Source organism: Girardinichthys multiradiatus, chromosome 8 (genome assembly GCF_021462225.1).
Source record: "Girardinichthys multiradiatus isolate DD_20200921_A chromosome 8, DD_fGirMul_XY1, whole genome shotgun sequence".
Classification (NCBI taxonomy): domain Eukaryota; kingdom Metazoa; phylum Chordata; class Actinopteri; order Cyprinodontiformes; family Goodeidae; genus Girardinichthys; species Girardinichthys multiradiatus.
In genome coordinates this window covers 7,923,816-7,941,358 of record NC_061801.1, presented here as the reverse complement: position 1 = coordinate 7,941,358, position 17,543 = coordinate 7,923,816, and the positions used below count along the sequence as shown (strand labels likewise).

Sequence of the window (17,543 nt, the reverse complement as noted above, 5' to 3'; positions counted from 1 at the left end):
TTCATGGTGGCAGCATCATGCTCTGGGGATGGTATTCTTCAGCAGGGACAGAGAAGCTGGTTATAGTTGTTGGTAATATAGATGGAGCTAAATACAGGGCAACACTGAAGGAAAACTTGTTAGAGCCTCCAAAAGGGGAAAAGGGTTAACCTTCCAGGTGGACAACTAACCGTAAATGTATAGAGCTGCAATTAAATGGTTTAGATCAAAGCATATTCTTATTTTAGAATGGCCTAGTCAAAGCCCAGACCTAAATCCAGTTAAACATCTGTGGCATTTGAAAATTCACACTCTCCATCCAGTCTGAGATAGCTTGGACTATTTTAGCCTCTAGATTTGCAAAACTAGTAGAGATACACACGTGGACAAAATTGTTGTTACCCCTCGGTTAATGAAAGAAAAACCCACAATGGTCACAGAAATAACTTGAATCTGGCAAAGGTAATAATGAATAAAAATGCTATGAAAATGAACAAATGAAAGTCAGACATTGCTTTTAAAACATGCTTCAACAGAATTATTTAAAAAAATAAACCCCTGAAAATAATGTAACCAAAGGGACATGTTAAATCAAGGTGTGTCCATTAATTAGCATCACAGGTGTCTACATTCTTGTAATCAGTCAGTGGGCCTATATATAGGGCTACATGTAGCCACTGTGCTGTTTGGTGACATGGTGTGTACTACACTCAACATAGACCAGAGGAAGCAGGAAAGAGTTGTCTCAGGAGATTAGAAAGACAATTATAGACAAGCATGTTAAAGGTAAAGGTTATAAGACCACCTCGAAGCAGCTTCATGTTCCTGTGACTACAGTTGCACATATTATTCAAAAATTTAAGATCTATGGGACTGTAGCCAACCTCCCTGGACGTGGCCGCAAGAGGAAAATTGATGACAAAACAAAGAGACGGATAATACGAACGTTAACAAAAGAGCCCAGAAAAACTTCTAAAGAGATTAAAGGTGATCTTCAAGCTCAAGGAACTTCAATGTCAGATCGCACCATCCGACGTTGTTTGAGGCAAAGTGGACTTAATGGGAGACAACCAAGAAGAACACCATTGTTGAAAACAAATCATAAAAAAGCCAGACTGGAATTTGCCAAACATGTTGATGAGCCACTAAGCTTCTGGCAGAATGTCCTATGGACAGATGAGACGAAAATTTAACTTTTTGACAAGGCACATCAGTTCTATGTTCACAGATGGAAAAATAAAGCATATAGAGAAAAGAACACTGTCCCTACTGTGAAACATGGAGAAGGCTCTGTTATGTTCTGGGGCTGCTTTGCTGCATCTGGCACAGGGTGTCTTGAATCTGTGCAGGGTATAATAAAATCTCAGGACTATCAAGGGATTCTAGAGAGAAATGTGCTGCCCAGTGTCAGAAAGCTTGGTCTCAGTCGCAGGTCATGGATCTTGCAACAGGATAAAGACCCAAAACACACAGCTAAAAACACCCAAGAATGGCTAAGAGGAAAACATTGGACTATTCTGAAGTGGCCTTCTATGAACCCTGACCTAAATCCTATTGAGCATCTTTGGAAGGAGCTGAAACATGCCGTCTGGAAAAGGCACCCTTCAAACCTGAGACAACTGGAGCAGTTTGCTCATGAGGAGTGGGCCAAAATACCTGCTGAGAGGTGCAGAAGTCTCATTGACAGTTATAGGAATCATTTGATTGCAGTGATTGCCTCAAAAGGTTGTGCAACAAAATATTAAGTTAAGGGTACCATAATTTCTGTCCAGGCCTGTTTCATGAGTTTATTTTATTAAATAATTCTTTTGAAGCATGTTTGAAAAGCAATGTCTGACTTTCATTTGTTCATTTTCATAATTAGTCAGTCAGTCAGTCAGTCATTTTCTACCGCTTATTCCATAAAGCAACCAACCCCCCACCATTAGATCCTCTGACTGCACTAAAGATCTCCGAGGAAGATGTAAACAGGCTCTTTCAGCGCATGAAAACAAAGAAAGCTGGAGGACCTGATAACGTCTCCCCATCATGTCTGAAAGCCTGCGCACATCAACTTGCTCCGATCTTCACAAGGATCTTCAACAAGTCACTGGAGAAATGTGAGGTCCCCTCCTGCCTCAAGCGATCCACCATCATTCCGGTTCCCAAGAAACCCACCATCCTAGGATTAAATGACTACAGGCCTGTAGCCCTGACGTCTGTGGTCATGAAATCCTTTGAGCGGCTGGTGCTGAAGCACCTGAAAGACATCACAGGCCCCCTACTGGACCCCTGCAATTTGCTTACCGAGCAAACAGGTCGGCAGATGATGCTGTTAACTTAGGTCTACACTTCATCCTGCAACACCTCGACCACCCAGGGAAGTACGCCAGGATCCTGTTTGTAGACTTCAGCTCGGCCTTCAACACTATTATACCAGACATCCTCCACCAGAGGCTCACCCAGCTCAACGTCCCAGCCTCCACCTGTCAGTGGATCAACAGCTTCCTGACGGACCGACAGCAGCTGGTGAGACTGGGGAGCATCTTCTCCCGAACCAGATCAATAAGCACTGGTGCCCCCCAGGGGTGTGTTCTATCCCCACTCCTCTTCTCTCTGTACACAAATGACTGCACCTCATCGGACTCGTCCGTGAAACTCCTTAAGTTTGCAGACGACACCACTGTCATTGGACTGATCCAGGACGGTGATGAGTCTGCATACAGACAGCAGGTGGATCGGCTGGTACACTGGTGCGGTCAGAACTACCTTGAACTGAACCCACTCAAGACTGTGGAAATGGTGGTGGACCTTCGGAGAACACCACCTCCATACACCCCCCTCAGCATCCTCAACAACACTGTATCGGCCGTGGACCACTTCAGGTTCCTAGGAACCACCATCTCTGAGGACCTGAGATGGTCCTCGCACATAGATACTGTTCGAAAGAAGGCCCAGCAGACACTGTACTTCCTGAGGCAACTCAAGAACTTCAACCTTCCACAGGAGCTGTTGGTCATCTTCTACACTGCCATCATTCAGTCTGTCCTGTCTTCATCCATCTCAGTGTGGTTTGGCTCATCCACAAAACAGGACAGGTCCAGACTGCAACGAATAATCAGGACTGCAGAGAGAATAATCAGAGCTGACCTTCCCTCCATCCAGGACTTATACAGGTCTAGGGTCAAGAAAAGAGCTGCCAAAATCTCTGCAGACCCCACACACCCTGCACATAAACTGTTTAGAGTTTTACCTTCAGGCCGCCGCTACAGAGCACTGTTTACTAAAACCAGCCGCCACAGAGACAGTTTCTTCCCCAGGCTATTTCTCTGATGAACATTCAATAGAGTACAGAACAACAGCATACAGATGTTGCAAATGCACCTTTTCTATTAGATATGTGTATATTGTACATTGTAAATTGTAAAATTGTATATTCTGTAATGCAGAATATTGCATTGTACATTGTATATTGTACATTGTAAATTGTAAATTTGTATATTCTGTAATGCAAAAACAAAACAAAAGAGCAAACTGTACCCTGAAAATTTGAACAAGCAGACCTTACAGCCTTATTGCATATAGCCTTAATGACCCTACGCGCTGGACTCCCCCCCCCCCCCCCCCCCCCCCCTGCACAGCGCATACAGGAACTTTATTTACACTGCTAAGACATTCCTTGCTAGAGCGATGTATTTCTGCAAATGGCAGAGGACCAGTGGGAAGAGCCAGAGAAGCTTGATTTAATCTGAGATAATCTGTCTATTTTTTTACTGTCAGAACAAAGTGCCAGTTTTAACAAATATGTAAAAAAAAAAAAACATTTTTACAAAAGTTACCTACTGCAGCTTTAAAGGAAAAAATGTATTGCTTCCACTAATGGCCATGGCTGCTCTAACAGATTGAAGCCCAATATGATAAATTCAAACATTAGTTCTGCTCATTCCTTATTCAGCATTTTGTTTTTAGTTTATATTGTGTATAGGTTATTTCTTGCTTTTTTCTAAGTATGTCTAATATGAAATTAAATGTTCAATCTCTACCAAACATATTTGCCCTTAGATCTATCCCTGAAAAAATCTTTTTATTAAACATAACAGCTAAACAACAAAAAAGAAAGCCACTCCAGTTTTTACAAGTATGTTTAGTCATGTTAGTATTTTTGTTTTTTGAAGTAAAAGGAGGATTAATTGCTGACTGGACACAATGCACCCAACATCAACTCCCTCTGTGGAGATTTTACTCTTAGGAAACACAATGACCAATGGTAAATTGCTGAGTTGGACTTTCACCAGGATAGAGGTTCTTAAAAAATAGAATATATCCAGGTGCCGTTGTTCCCAGATTCCTATGCTTCTAGATTAATTAGCTAAATGTTTGTAAACTAAACGTTTGTTGAAAGCAAATATTTAAACTTTTCTTTTTGTTATCAGCATTAATGTATGTCTTGTCATAAATCATAGGTCTTTCTCTGAACACATTGGTCCCTAAAATGTATTTCTTCCAAATGATAAATGACTATGTCTTTGGCAGTCTTTGAAGAACCGGAAAGAGGAAGCACGGGCGTACAGCAACTTGGGCAGTGCCTACCACTCCCAACGGGACTTTGACAAGGCCATATCTTACCATACGAAGGTGCTGGAGTTGGCACAGGAGCTGTCGGACAGATCGATCGAGATGAGGGCATTTGCTGGTCTGGGTCACGCTGCTCGTTGCATGCAGGTGGGTGGAAAACTGTTTGAAGACACCAACTGTAGGTTATGATTTTTGAAGTATAACTTGACAAATATTATTTTTTTTGTTCTGATGATAATCAGGACTTGGAGAGAGCCCGTCAGTACCACCAAAACCAGTTAGAGATTGCTCAGGAGCTCCAAGACAGAGCAGCACAGGGCCGAGCTTCCTCGAACCTGGGTAAGCCTTACTGACTCAGCTGGCTGGAGGGGAGGGAGTCCAGGTGGGTGGGTTGTGAAATTTATTCATAGATTCATAACGCCAAACACTATTTAAATTTATTTTTAATCTGATTTGCTGAAATCAAACTATATTTGAGGTTGTGTTTAATATTTTGCTGTGATTGCTGGTGTTTCTAAAAGATGAAAAAGTCTTTCACTTTGTCATGAAAAGCTCTGTCGGCATTCCCACACAAGAACCTTTAAGGTCTCATTGAGTTGTTGACCCATTTTGTCATTGCTTTTGCCACCAGTACTCAGTAATTTGACTAAGCTCCTTTCTGAGTCTGGACAATCTTGTTTGCTTTGGTCTGGACCATTAAGTGTCTTGATGAACCACAGACATTTCTGCATCAGAATTAGCTGTAGTACTCGTACTGCGATACAACAACTTGAACTGCTTTGATAAACTCGATGATGAAAGCTTTAGGTTAGATGATGTGAGACGCCATGACAGCACGTTTCTTTTCAAAGCCTATCACATGACTAGATCATTGGCTCTCTGGAACACTCATGTTTTATTAAGTAGGTTTAGGTTTCTGCGGCCCCAGTGTTATGTGAGAGGCAGTGAACCCAACTCCATTGCTGAGTGGACATCTCAACCTACAGCTCAGACGTTTGGGCACTGAGAGGGGCCATAATTTCAAATATGATGCCATTAAACTGTTATTGATGAAAGTAATGACAACTTAGCACTTTTATTGTTATTTAAAATGTCTTTGTGTTAGCTCACTGTCCAGAAGCAAAGGAGGATAAGGTAGCTTTCCTTATTTGTTTCTTTATTGTATTGAAATTCTTTTAAATGGTTTACAAGTTTTGCTCTTCCATCAGTGTCAGTCTTTCTATGGACAAACAAACTCAATGTGGACTTTTATCAGCTTATCAGCTGCATGAGAGGATCCAGGTGAGGGGGCTTTAGGCTTTAGAGTACTTAACACAGCTGTTCTGTGACTATTGTATAAATGTACCAATAAACTCTTTCAGCCTCCTTGCCCTCCTGGACTCCTACCTCGTCATTTTTAAATGCAAGGCCATGGCTTCTCTTTGACAGCCTAACAAATATGTTTTGCATTTGAATTGTTGTGTGGACAAACTCACCACTTCTATTTATATGTGCACTTTGGAGCTGATGGTGCTTTTCTATAGCTGGAAACTGTGGGGAGTACATGTGGAGTGCGCTAGTGCAGCCCATACTAATCTGTGTATGTAAGGGGCCTCAGCATTGCTCATTTTGTGTTCCAGCAGGAGCAGTAATAGTACTACATGGGCAGTGCTTACAAAAGCATTACTGTAGATTACTCTTTTGCACAAGTTGTAGGCTTCCCATGAATCCAGCTTAGCTGCTTTTATGTATTTGAGATCAGTAAATCCTTAACATTTAGCTCTGTAAAATTATGTTTTTCTTTTATTTGTGGTATCGTGTGTTGGGGTGGAGGGTGGTTTGGGCAGGGTGTTCACAGTGTTTACTGACAGCTCTGGCTGCAGAAGATGAATTTCAACATCTACCTGCATTTCACAGGCCACAGGATGTGCCTCAGACTCTGAATTTATCCTTCTTCAGAACTAAAATACCTCGGATGGTACAGCATAACCGGTTTTATTCTGTTTCCGCTCACCTTTTCATCTCAGAGAGGCAGTTTAAAGACAACACAGTAATGCCGCTCACCACAAAGTCGACTTTGTGTCCATTAGGAGTAAGAGAAAGAGAACCACAGGCACAGAAGATGCTTTGATGTGTGACTAACAGGCCTAAGCTGGAGTTGCTGACGGTTTCCTGACAGACGAGCCTCAGTCTGTGGTTCAGATCAATGTTGCAGGTCATCATTTATGGATGATTATAGTTCTTTGACTGCTGACTTGACAACCCTCCACTCTCCTCCTCCTTATGTCTCCTTTCCTTTATTTTGAGCCTTTCTTCTTCTCACATATCTTCTGTAGTTTTTGTAAGAGTCAAAGAGAATTAAATTAAATGTATTTCATAACAGTTTTGTTGCATTTTGCTTAGCAAGACCAAGCATATTTTAACCAGGACATTGCTTAGCTGCCCACTGGAGCTCCTTTGTTATTTAATATCTTTTAAATTGTTGCTTTTAAAACAATAAAAAGAGGTCAATTTTACACGCTACTGTTTTACCTTTTATTTGGTTCATAGGACCTCTGGCATTGCCCTTTTGCACTCTTCTACATCTCCCTTCTGTTTTGTTGTTATCTGTTGGAGTGTTGTTTTCATATTCTGGAATAATTAATCAGTGTGGATAGTGCATTATCAGGGTTTTAGGGGAGGAAACAGGAAAATAGAGATGCACCAGTTGGAACGTTTTGAGTGTTTTTCGATCTCTAGTTTTTGTGAATCTTTGACATGTCGAAACGCATTTTGACTGATTCTAAGCTATAATACAAAAAAAATTATAACATTAAACGTATTTTTTGATCTATAAGGATTTGGGACAATTCAGTTGATTGGACAGGATTCGGAAAGGTCCGCATGTGACTACAGAAGGTCCCAGAGTTGACAGTGTATGCCAGAACATAAACAAAGCATAAAGTCCAAGGGATTGTTAATAGACCTCAGAGACATCATTGTCTTATGGAACAAATCTTGCCTATCTTCATGGTGGGTAAGATGACGTCACATCCATGACTAGCAGCTTAGTTAGCAATTAAGTATATACTGACTGTGGCGCTTTTAACAACATTCCACATGTACCTTTAACATTAATAGAAATATGAATGTGGATATGAATGCTGGCGGGTGTGTAGTACACAGCAGAACTAACCGTGGCTACAGTTTGTTAGTTAAGCTTTTATCAGTGAAAGGAGACACGTTTTATCTTGTTTTCGAGGACTATTCTGACATATTTTAAGTTAGGGAGAGGAGAGGAGTAGAAGGAGGGAAAAACACAGATAAAACAGGGCTAACTCACGTTACACGACCATAAGTGTTTAAACCACTTATTGAAAAAAAAGTTGGTCTTAACTTTAGAACACAATCCAAAACAAATAAACTAGCCTCAAGGCTTAGAGGCCTGTTAGCACTCAGACAGTTAAACAACACAAAGCAAAAACAATGAAATAAATAATATTTAATTTGTTTTATCCTAAACTGATTTTCTCTGCCCAGACACAACCTCTTACATGAACCGTTCTGGTGAACTGGAAGTCAGGAGGTCCAAAGGGTGATGAGTTGCATGGTGAATGGCAGCTTGGACTGCTTGGACTGGACACACAGGCAGTGTACCGGGCTGGGATGAGCATCTGCTCCGACTGGCACGCACGGTTCCTATGCTGTCTTCTCTCAGGCAGGGAGGGGGAAAGCTGTGTAGTTAATGTGTTTAGACATACCGTCTTTTCTTGGGGGATCTCTGTCTCAAATTCTTTCTTTGAAGACCTCAGAATAAAAAGGTTTAAGACAGGTAGTCTTTATTCTGGCCAGTTTACGGTTGCAGAATGCTCAGAAAACAGACCACACTTAATTTTTATTTATTTAGACTTTCTTGATCTCACAATGGAGAAATTATCCTTTGCATTTAACCTGGGGCTTGATCTGCTGGGCCAGCTGAACTACACGTTCAGCTGTAGCCACGGTGATGCGGCCTGTTGTCCTTCCTTCAGACCGGGAAAAACTGCTCCACTCTGCGTTGTAGAGACAGGGTCTCTGCTGGGAACTCTCTGGAACACAGTTTGCTTCTGTAGACCTCAGAGAGAAAAGTCAGGCCACGCTTGTACCTTAATTACCCCGTTCATGAATGAATACCGGATACACAAACAGCAATTCATTCCTGCTTAACTTGGTGCATATGATCGCGTGATCATATGACACTCTTGGATCCAATTTGAAGAGTAATGTCTGTTTGCCAGCAAACAGACATTAGCACGCTGTGTCTCTCCTTCCAGTTCCACTGGGGACCTGCGTGGAAGAGGTCTGTTTGTTGGCGCGCAGAATTTTTATTCAAACAGTGACATCACGGGAAGTCCACTGTTATTCCCTTCTTGTTCCTGGCTGTGCTGGAAGTAGATTAATGTGATTTATTTTGAAAGTTCCAGAAACGTTCTTACTGGCCTTTAATGTTGTAACCCATGACTGGGGTCCCCACAACCCCATCCCTTAGGGAGCAGTGGGCTGTCATTGTGCGGCGCCCATGAAGCATTCAGGGAATAAGGGTCTTGCTCAGGGCCCCAGAGTGGAAGACTGTGGGATTTGTATCAGGGTACTTGTGGGCTCTCCAGGACGCAAATGCCCTGCTCTCTAACCACTAGGCCACCGCTCCCCCATACATTTGTAGGCTCCAAGGTTCTTCGAAGAACTCGGCCAATGAAATCAGACATCCACACGCATTTCTCCCCGATGCCGCTCTAAGTGAACAGCCGTGGGAAAGACGACAAACGATGCTGCTCACCAGAGTTTTGTACTATGATGTTCCGAGGATTCCAGCTTTTTTTGAGCATGAGTTTATGCTGTGCATTCTGGGATTCAGAGTTTTTACCAGTCTGTTGTTCTCTGTGTGTGTAGTTCCTTGGTTGTTCCATCCCATGACTGGCCCAACTATTTATCCATATTATCATGTTGAAAAAGTGAAGCAGTATAAATGCTTTCCAGATCCACTGTAATTCAATGATTTAAAATAATCTAGATGCTCAGATGATTCTAGAGGCTGATGAGACATAACCTACTTACCAGTGGTGGAACAACATACTGCTTGTCTTACTCTGAATTGAAACAAATTCTTCTGAACTTGAACAAAACTACAAAGTAATTCCATTGAGTTCAGGAGTAGTGAACATAGTCAGCTGGTCAGCTGGTTAAACCGTAATAAATAAGGTCTAGGAATTATTATAGTTTTTATTAATGATGTCAAAGAAAAATGACTACCTAACTCAAGATCATAGGCAGGAAGACTTTTTGTATAAGTGTGAAAATGAACCCGAGGTTTAGTCTTTCTCAGAAAACTCTTTCTGTGTTCTCTGTATGTAGTACCTGGAGAAAATATGCCCCTTTCCACTGGCTCGATTTGGCCCGACTCGGGTCCACTCGGCTCGCTTCGCAAGCATTTCCATTACTGTTATTTCAGTACCGGTACCTACCTTTTTGGTACCTCCTTCTTTGCATGGCTAAGCGAGGCCGAGTCGGTACTGTACGTGACGTGAACAAACTGCTGTTCACTGATTGGCCTTGGGCGCAGCCAGCCATAAGAGTTGACCAACCTAAAAAAACAACCGGAATTTTCAAACGTGCATTCAAGCGAGTGAAAGGCCCTGTCCCAATACCCACACTACACCCTACGCCCCTCTATGAAGTGTGTACTTTGTACAAGTGCACATAGGGGTTGAAGTGCGCAGGTTACAAGCATGCAAAATTGGAGAACTGGGACAGTAGGGGTTATGTCATCGACTTGCACCTCTGCACCGTAACTGCAACATCAAAAAGGGTGGGAACCAGCGCTGTTTTTTCAGTCTTGCTGCTAAAGAAAATATTTTAAAACTGCAACAAGCAATTGTTTTGAGGAGAAGAAAGTGCAGGAAGCGACGGAGGCTTTATACGCCAGACTCTAGCCGCGCCAGTGTTTGTTTGAACAGTAACTTCACTTTTATGACCTAGTGACGGCACAGACTCACTCTGAAGCCAGTTACAATGTTGAACCTGGAAAACCAATAAAAAAAATTATATTTGTCACCATGCTGTCAAAGGCCCTGTCCCAATACTCACACTTCCACCCTTGTGTCCCTGAATTGCGCGTTCCCGTTGATGGGTTCGAATGCGTAGTGTGTCCCCCTTTGTGCCCTCAATCCACATTTCGGCGAAGCCCGCATCTAAGTGGACTTCGACGAAGTATATTACACACAATTCACTGCTGCAGATGACGTTCTGAGCAAAAACCAATCACAACCGTCAACGTAACCAGCCATCAAATCAGAATAAGAACTAAGTAAACTTTAGACAGCAAGCCGACAAATATATATATATTTTTTACTGGTTTTCCAGGCTCAACATTGTAAGATACCACTGGGTTCAGAGTGAGTCTGGGCAGTCAGTAGGCCATAACACTGAAGTTACCTTTCAAACAAACACTGGCGTGGCGAGAGTCTGGTGTATAAAGCCTCCTTCGCTTCCTGCACTCTCTTCTTCTCAAAACAATTGCTTGTTGCAGTTTTAAATAGTTTTTTTAGCAGCAAGACTGTGAAAACAGCGCTGGTTCCTGCCCTTTTTGATGTTGCAGTTACGGTGCAGAGGTGCAAGTCGAAGACGTAACCCCTACTGTCCCAATTCTCCAATTTTGCATGCTTGTAACCTGCGCACTTCAACCCTTACATGCACTTGTACAAAGTACACACTTCATAGAGGGGCGTAGGGTGTAGTTTGGGCAATGGGACAGGGCCAAAGAAACATATGATGGAGTCCAGACTGTTATCTGGAAAAGTCACCCCATGGAGCAACAACGAGGTGCAAGCTTTTCTGGCGATCATAGGAGACTGCAATATCGCAGTCTGGATGGGGCAACAAGGAATGAAAAGGTGTTTGCTGATGTAGCCAATCAAATGGCCAGCCAAGGTTTTTACCGCACATCGCGGCAGTGCTTCATTCGCGGTTATGCAGCACGACACATGATGCTTTAAAGCCGCGCCTCCAGGAGGTGTTCCCTTCAACGGAGCGAAAACAGGTCTATGGAAATGCAACACACAATGTGCAGAGCCGTGCGGAGCTGTTCCGGGCTGGCCAAGCCAGGCTGGCCAGTGGAAAAGGGGCAATAGACCCTTACCTTAACTCTGAGATTCTGCCCAAATTTCCATATTCAGTGGGTTCCACCATGTTCCATAGCAAACAAGGATTGAAAGTTTAAATGGATAAAACAGAGCAATGTTGCTGCACTTCTTTGAGTTGTCCTGTTATCTGCTAAGTCTCTCTCTCTATCTCTCTCACACACACATTGTTGCTAAGTTTCAGTGTTCTACCCGGTAGCCCATATGTATGATGTTTTCACTGCTTTTTTAGTTTTGACCTGCTGGTCACTGTAAAGGGCCAATCAAGCTGAAAAGTTGCCAATTTCAGTCAAAAGCTTATTTCTCATTGCATCTCTAACAAAAAGAATAGCAGGACCCCAGTGTGGCTCCACATACAGCCTGAAAAGCCACGTGGATTGTCTGTCCTATTACATTTTTAAGCAACTCTGTCATTGCTATTGTCCTCTTCTGTTCCTTGATAAAATAGTGAAATTATTTTATTGCCTGGCACTGACCTCAAGGATTCTCCATTTCATCCCAGTCCTTCTTTCCTCATTATAACCCTCCTTCATCCTTAAGATGCTTCAACCTGCATCCTTCATTGCTACCGACCCACATCCCTATGTTCCCTCATCCCGGGTCCTTCTTTCTACGCTCTTTCATCTCATTCCTACAATTCTTCATTCCTATCACCTCATCCCTTATCCCTTACCTTCTTTTATACCTAATATTTAAACTCTCATTTCTGCCATCCCTTATCCATAGGCATCCTTATCTTCTGTCGCTCATCCCTTATCTGTTCTCTTATTTATTCTTCACATTTTATCCCTTTGTCTATATTTTCATTGAGCCCTTGTGTCTGCCCTCATTCATCCCTTATAGTTTCATCCCTTTGTCTCTCATTAATTACTCATTCCTCATATCTATCTTCCATCATCCCTCATCTTTTCTTTATCCCCTCATCTGTACCCTCCTTCTTCCATCATCCTCCTCATCCTCTTATCCATTACATATCTGCTTTGAGTAACTTCTGGGGCCTCTTTAATTGTCTTTCCCCACTATCAGTTACCATCTCTGAAAAATCCAGCAGCATGTCTCTCCCCAAGTCTCTCCCAAAATCAAAACAAAATCAGTTATCTTCTCTTATGACATCCACTGTTGTCTTTAATCACTGTTTGAACTCACGTTGTTGTCTTTGTTAGTGAAACACTTCTTTATAAAAAAGCAAGATAACTGAAATTGGTATTGCAAGTGTTTTATTGATTAAGGTTTTATTAAGCAAACCTTGATATTTCAGTGGTGTTTCTATTTGTGTTTAGTTTTTCAGAGAGAATTTCTAATGAAAGAACTGGTTCCTAACTGTGAAGTGCCTTTTGTTGTTCATAGGCAAGTTGGATTGGTCTCTCTGTTGTCTGCTCAAACACAAGTCAGTGTTAAAACTGAACCAAAGAAGACCCAGGTAATTCACAGCACCATTTTCCTCTCTCTGTGGAGGAAAGAGGTCATAGATCACCTAATATTCCTGAGGAGACCGCCTGCTAATCAGATCTCAGCTAATTTTCCACACTAATCCTAGCTGCTGACACTGTGCCCGATCCATTCAGGGAGATCCCACCATCTTTCAGTGTCTCTACTTGTAGTTCATGCTGTGCTCGATGGTGGCTTTCGTCAGAAGGGATGCTCTGCATTTGGTTGTGATTACCCCTACATTTGCAGAGTTAAGAAGGCAGTTTGCAACCATAAAGGGCTCTTCCTGCCAGCACTGCAGGCGTCTGTGTAATCCTCTTAGCTCAAGACTCCAATGAGCAAGGGTCCCCCTTCTAATCAGTCCCATCCTCAACTGCCATTAACCCTGTTTTCAACGCATACTGAGCCTTGCAAAAGCAATTATGCCCTATGTATGTTTTTATATTCTGTTATGTTACAGCCACAAACTTCAATATTTATTTTATTTATTTGTCACATAGAGATTTTATGTGACAGACCAACACAAATTACTATGTGGAAAGAAAATAACACATGGTTTTAGTTGATTTTCACAAATAACAACCTGAAAAGTATGCGCATTTGTATTCTGTCCTGTGAGTCAACACATTGTTGAAATCCTTTGTCGCAATAACAGCTGTAGTTCTTTGGGTTGTGAATCTACCAGCTTCACACAGAAATAAATAATTGTCTTCTCTGCTAAAGCTCAGTCAGTTTGGATGGAGAGCATCTGTGAAGTTTCCCGTCTCACCTTGTCTGCAAGGTCTCTGTTTAAAGCTTGAGATATTGTTTTGTCACTACAAGTTTCTTCCTGACCTGTCTGCTGTGTTCCTTGTTCTTCATGGTGCCTTTTCTTTTCTTTCAGCTACACCAGGTAGCAAAACTAAAAAACCAGTCTTGTCAAACCATGATCTGGAAATAATAATCCATGCATTTATGACAACGTGTCTTTCTAACTAGGCTGAAACTCAGAGGAGATTGGGCCTTTTCAGTTGTGGCACCAACATTATGTAAGTTGCCATTAAATATCAAACAGGCCTCTTCTCTTACTGTTTTTAAGTCTCTCTTAAAAACACACATTTTCAGTGGCTTTGACACAGTGTGAGTTGGTTTGTTGTTTTTTGTTTTATTTGCTACAGTTTTGTGTGATTTTATTCTGCTTTTATTTCTATTTTTTGGTTATATTTTAATATTCTTATTATTTGTGCCTTGATTTGACCTGTTTTAGTACTGTACAGCACTTTGGTTTAACAGTCAGTTTTTTAAATGTGCTTTATAAATAAAATAGATTTTGATTTGGTTGTTGTTCAGTTATGACACACTTATGTGGACTCACATCCAGCAATTATGCTGGATTTCATTTAGAGGTATCAGAGTAAAGAGGCAAAGTACAAATGCATTCCACACTTTTAGATTTGAGGTTTTATTTATTTTGTTTGAAAACTGTGTCATTCTCCTTCAATTTCCCAAGTATGCACTGCCTTGTGTTGGTCTGTCACAAAAAATCTCAATAATTACATTGAAGGTTGTATTTGCAACGTAACAAAATTTGAAAAACTTCATGGGTATCAATACTGCAGACAACAGCATAATATGCTGGATGATATCCTGCATTCTTATAGTCTTCTGCTTCATGTAGCTTCACCTTTTATAATGTGTGCAAAAACATGCATGTGTCATGTCTCCGAGTACTTCATGCATATATAAGCTCTTTGTCTCACCAAGTGTAACTTTTTATGCAGATGCAAACCTTGCAATGAAAGGCCAATTAAAGAACACTTGTTTCAAATAAAATTAGAGTGCTTTAATTAATTAATTTCGCTGTACATGGATGAATACGTATCCCTTACTTTACTTCTTATCATTTTGAGTTCTGTTTTAAGTGTTTGAGTTTGTGCTTTAATTGGTTAGCAGTTATTGTGTATTAGTCTGGTATTTTTTTATGTTTTAGTGCAATGAACCAGTGACCAATAGTACTAATAATAGCTTGTCATAATGGCAATGACAATGACATTAAAAAAGCAAATGTTACTCTTTGACAACATATTGACGTGATTTTACCATTATTAAACATGGAAACTGTTAGTGAAAGGATCTCCTCCAATGTAAAATTTAGGGAAACAGTGCCCTTTTCTTCATTGTCATAGCTTTAATTTGATTTTAATTCAGAGAAAAGGAAAATAATACAGGCCTTTAGATTTTTTTTTACTAATTAAAATCTGAAAGTGTAGTATGCATTTATATTTATTGCCCTTGACTCAATAATTTGTAGAACCACTTTCACTCCAGTTACAGTTGCAGATCTGTTGGGGTATGGCAGAAATCTCTGCCCGTTCTCATTTGCTTAAGCTCTGAGATTGAATCAATCCATAAGTCTTGCTAGTTGCTGATCACTGATTTTGGCTTTTAGGGCCATTCATTGGCACAAATAGAATGTCCGAGGGACACATATGAAACCATAATTCTCTCTCTTGCCAGGCAATCTGACATGAAATTGACATGTGACCTCTTCCATCTGGTGTCTCGACACCCCCTGTAATCATGCTTCTGTCTTGTAACCCCTCTGTCATTCTTCATTTGTCCCAGTCTCTTTCAGGAACAGATACTGTACACATACAGTCTTCTCCCAGGTCAACATTCCTCTCAGTGAGCAAACAATTGAGGGCAGCATTTTACAGGGATGGCAAGTTTTGTCATTGTTTAGATTAGAGTTTGCATACATACTTTCATAGTTTTATAGTGTTGAATTATGATCCTGCCCTTTAAAATTGTAGTTCAACGAAAAGAATCAGTTCGATAAAACAATCAACAAAAAGTTTTGGTCATTCTGGTTATTATGGATGTTGTACAATGACAACAGAAAAATGAACACAGCATCCATCCATCTATCCATCCATCCATCCATCTTCTCATAAACAAGGTCGGGTTGTAGACGCAAGAATCCAGGAGAGAAACCAAGCCATCACTCTCCGCAATACTTTCCAGCTTCTTCTGAGAAATCCAAAGGTGTTCCCAGGCAAGGAGGGATAAATAGACTCCCTCCAGGTCATTTCAGCCACTTGTGTCCGGGATCCATTTCTTTGAGTCATGATTCATGTTTCATGACCGTAGGTGAGGGTCGAAAAATAGATCAAGAGCTTTGCTTTAGGGCTCTGCTGGTTCTTAACAATGATAGGCTGAAGCAGAGCCTGCATTATAGCAAATGAGGCCCTAATCTTTCTAACCCTCTCCAGTTTCATCCTACCATCACTCATGAACAAGAAACCAAGATACTGGAACCCCTCCACTTAACCAACCTGGAGGACGCAGTCCAGCTTTTCCAAGTTGAAGACCATGGCTGCAGTCTTGAAGGAACTGCATCTAATACCAGTCACTTACAGTTACACTAGTTTGGCAACCACTCCAATGCATTGTGTAATTCATAGATTGAAGATGCCCGCAGAATCAACACGTGAATCTCTTCCTTACAAGAACCAGATAGCCCTTAAAACCGTAAATCGTCATTTCACAATTGTTTTATGCAACTTTGAACAGCCCCATAGTAAATCTTTTCCTGATTCCACAGATTTAGCCTCTTCTATCAAATATATTTTTTCCATTGCTCAACAATATTGTCAGATGGGTTTGCAGTTTCCTGTTCCAACCAAACACAGCCTAGACTCTCTTGTCTTTTCTGATTTGTCGAGCAGCTTGCCAGAACTTCTTGCCCACCAAAAGTCCTCCACAGCCCCTTCAAATTCCTTCCACATCCAGGATTTTACTCTACAACCACGGAAGCTGTAGTCATCCTGGCTACCTGGTACCTGTCTGCTGTTTAAATGACAACCAAACACCAAATACCTTCTTCTTCATGTTGACAGCGTCCAAAGCTACTGTTGTCCAGCACTGGGTCTTCTGGTTGCTGCTGTTGTGATTATAAATATGAATATATTATTTAATATTTAATATTAATTCTTTAATATTTTTTTAATAATATTTCAGTCTGTTAAGGGTTGTCCTGTGAATACCAGCCCAATAAGGCGGTGGTATTACGACAAAATTGAAAGGGATGAGCCAAGCTCTGACATTATTGAACAGCAAAACTTTGTACACACACAGAATGAATTCACACAATTTCTTAAAATACAATAATTTACTAACAAAAATAAGTCAACTCAAAGTCAAACATATTTCAATCAACAAACTCTTTAATATGTTAAAACAATCCAACTAAACTACCAAGCAGAATTAAAGAATAACGAAGACTAATGGGCTATGTACAATATAAACAAGTTGATCAAACATGGTTGAAAACCAAGACCAATAAAGTGATGCAACATTACCATGCAATGTTTATGTTTGAGAACCAAGGATTATCTTGAAACATCTGGAAATGAAGTTAAGTTAGTCTTGGCACTAACTTTGGCAATAATTGGTATACCTTCAAACAAC

The 17,543-nt window shown here is 41.0% G+C and overlaps 1 protein-coding gene across 1 annotated transcript in view; it reads left to right on the top strand.

Annotated features, from left to right (window-relative positions):
* ttc28 (tetratricopeptide repeat domain 28) overlaps positions 1-17,543 on the top strand; it is a 188,893-nt gene that overhangs the window by 134,954 nt on the left and 36,396 nt on the right. Inside the window, exons 7-8 of the mRNA XM_047372558.1 lie at positions 4,492-4,680; positions 4,776-4,872. Coding sequence (XP_047228514.1) covers positions 4,492-4,680; positions 4,776-4,872 — 286 coding nt within the window. The remainder of the gene's footprint in view (positions 1-4,491; positions 4,681-4,775; positions 4,873-17,543) is intronic.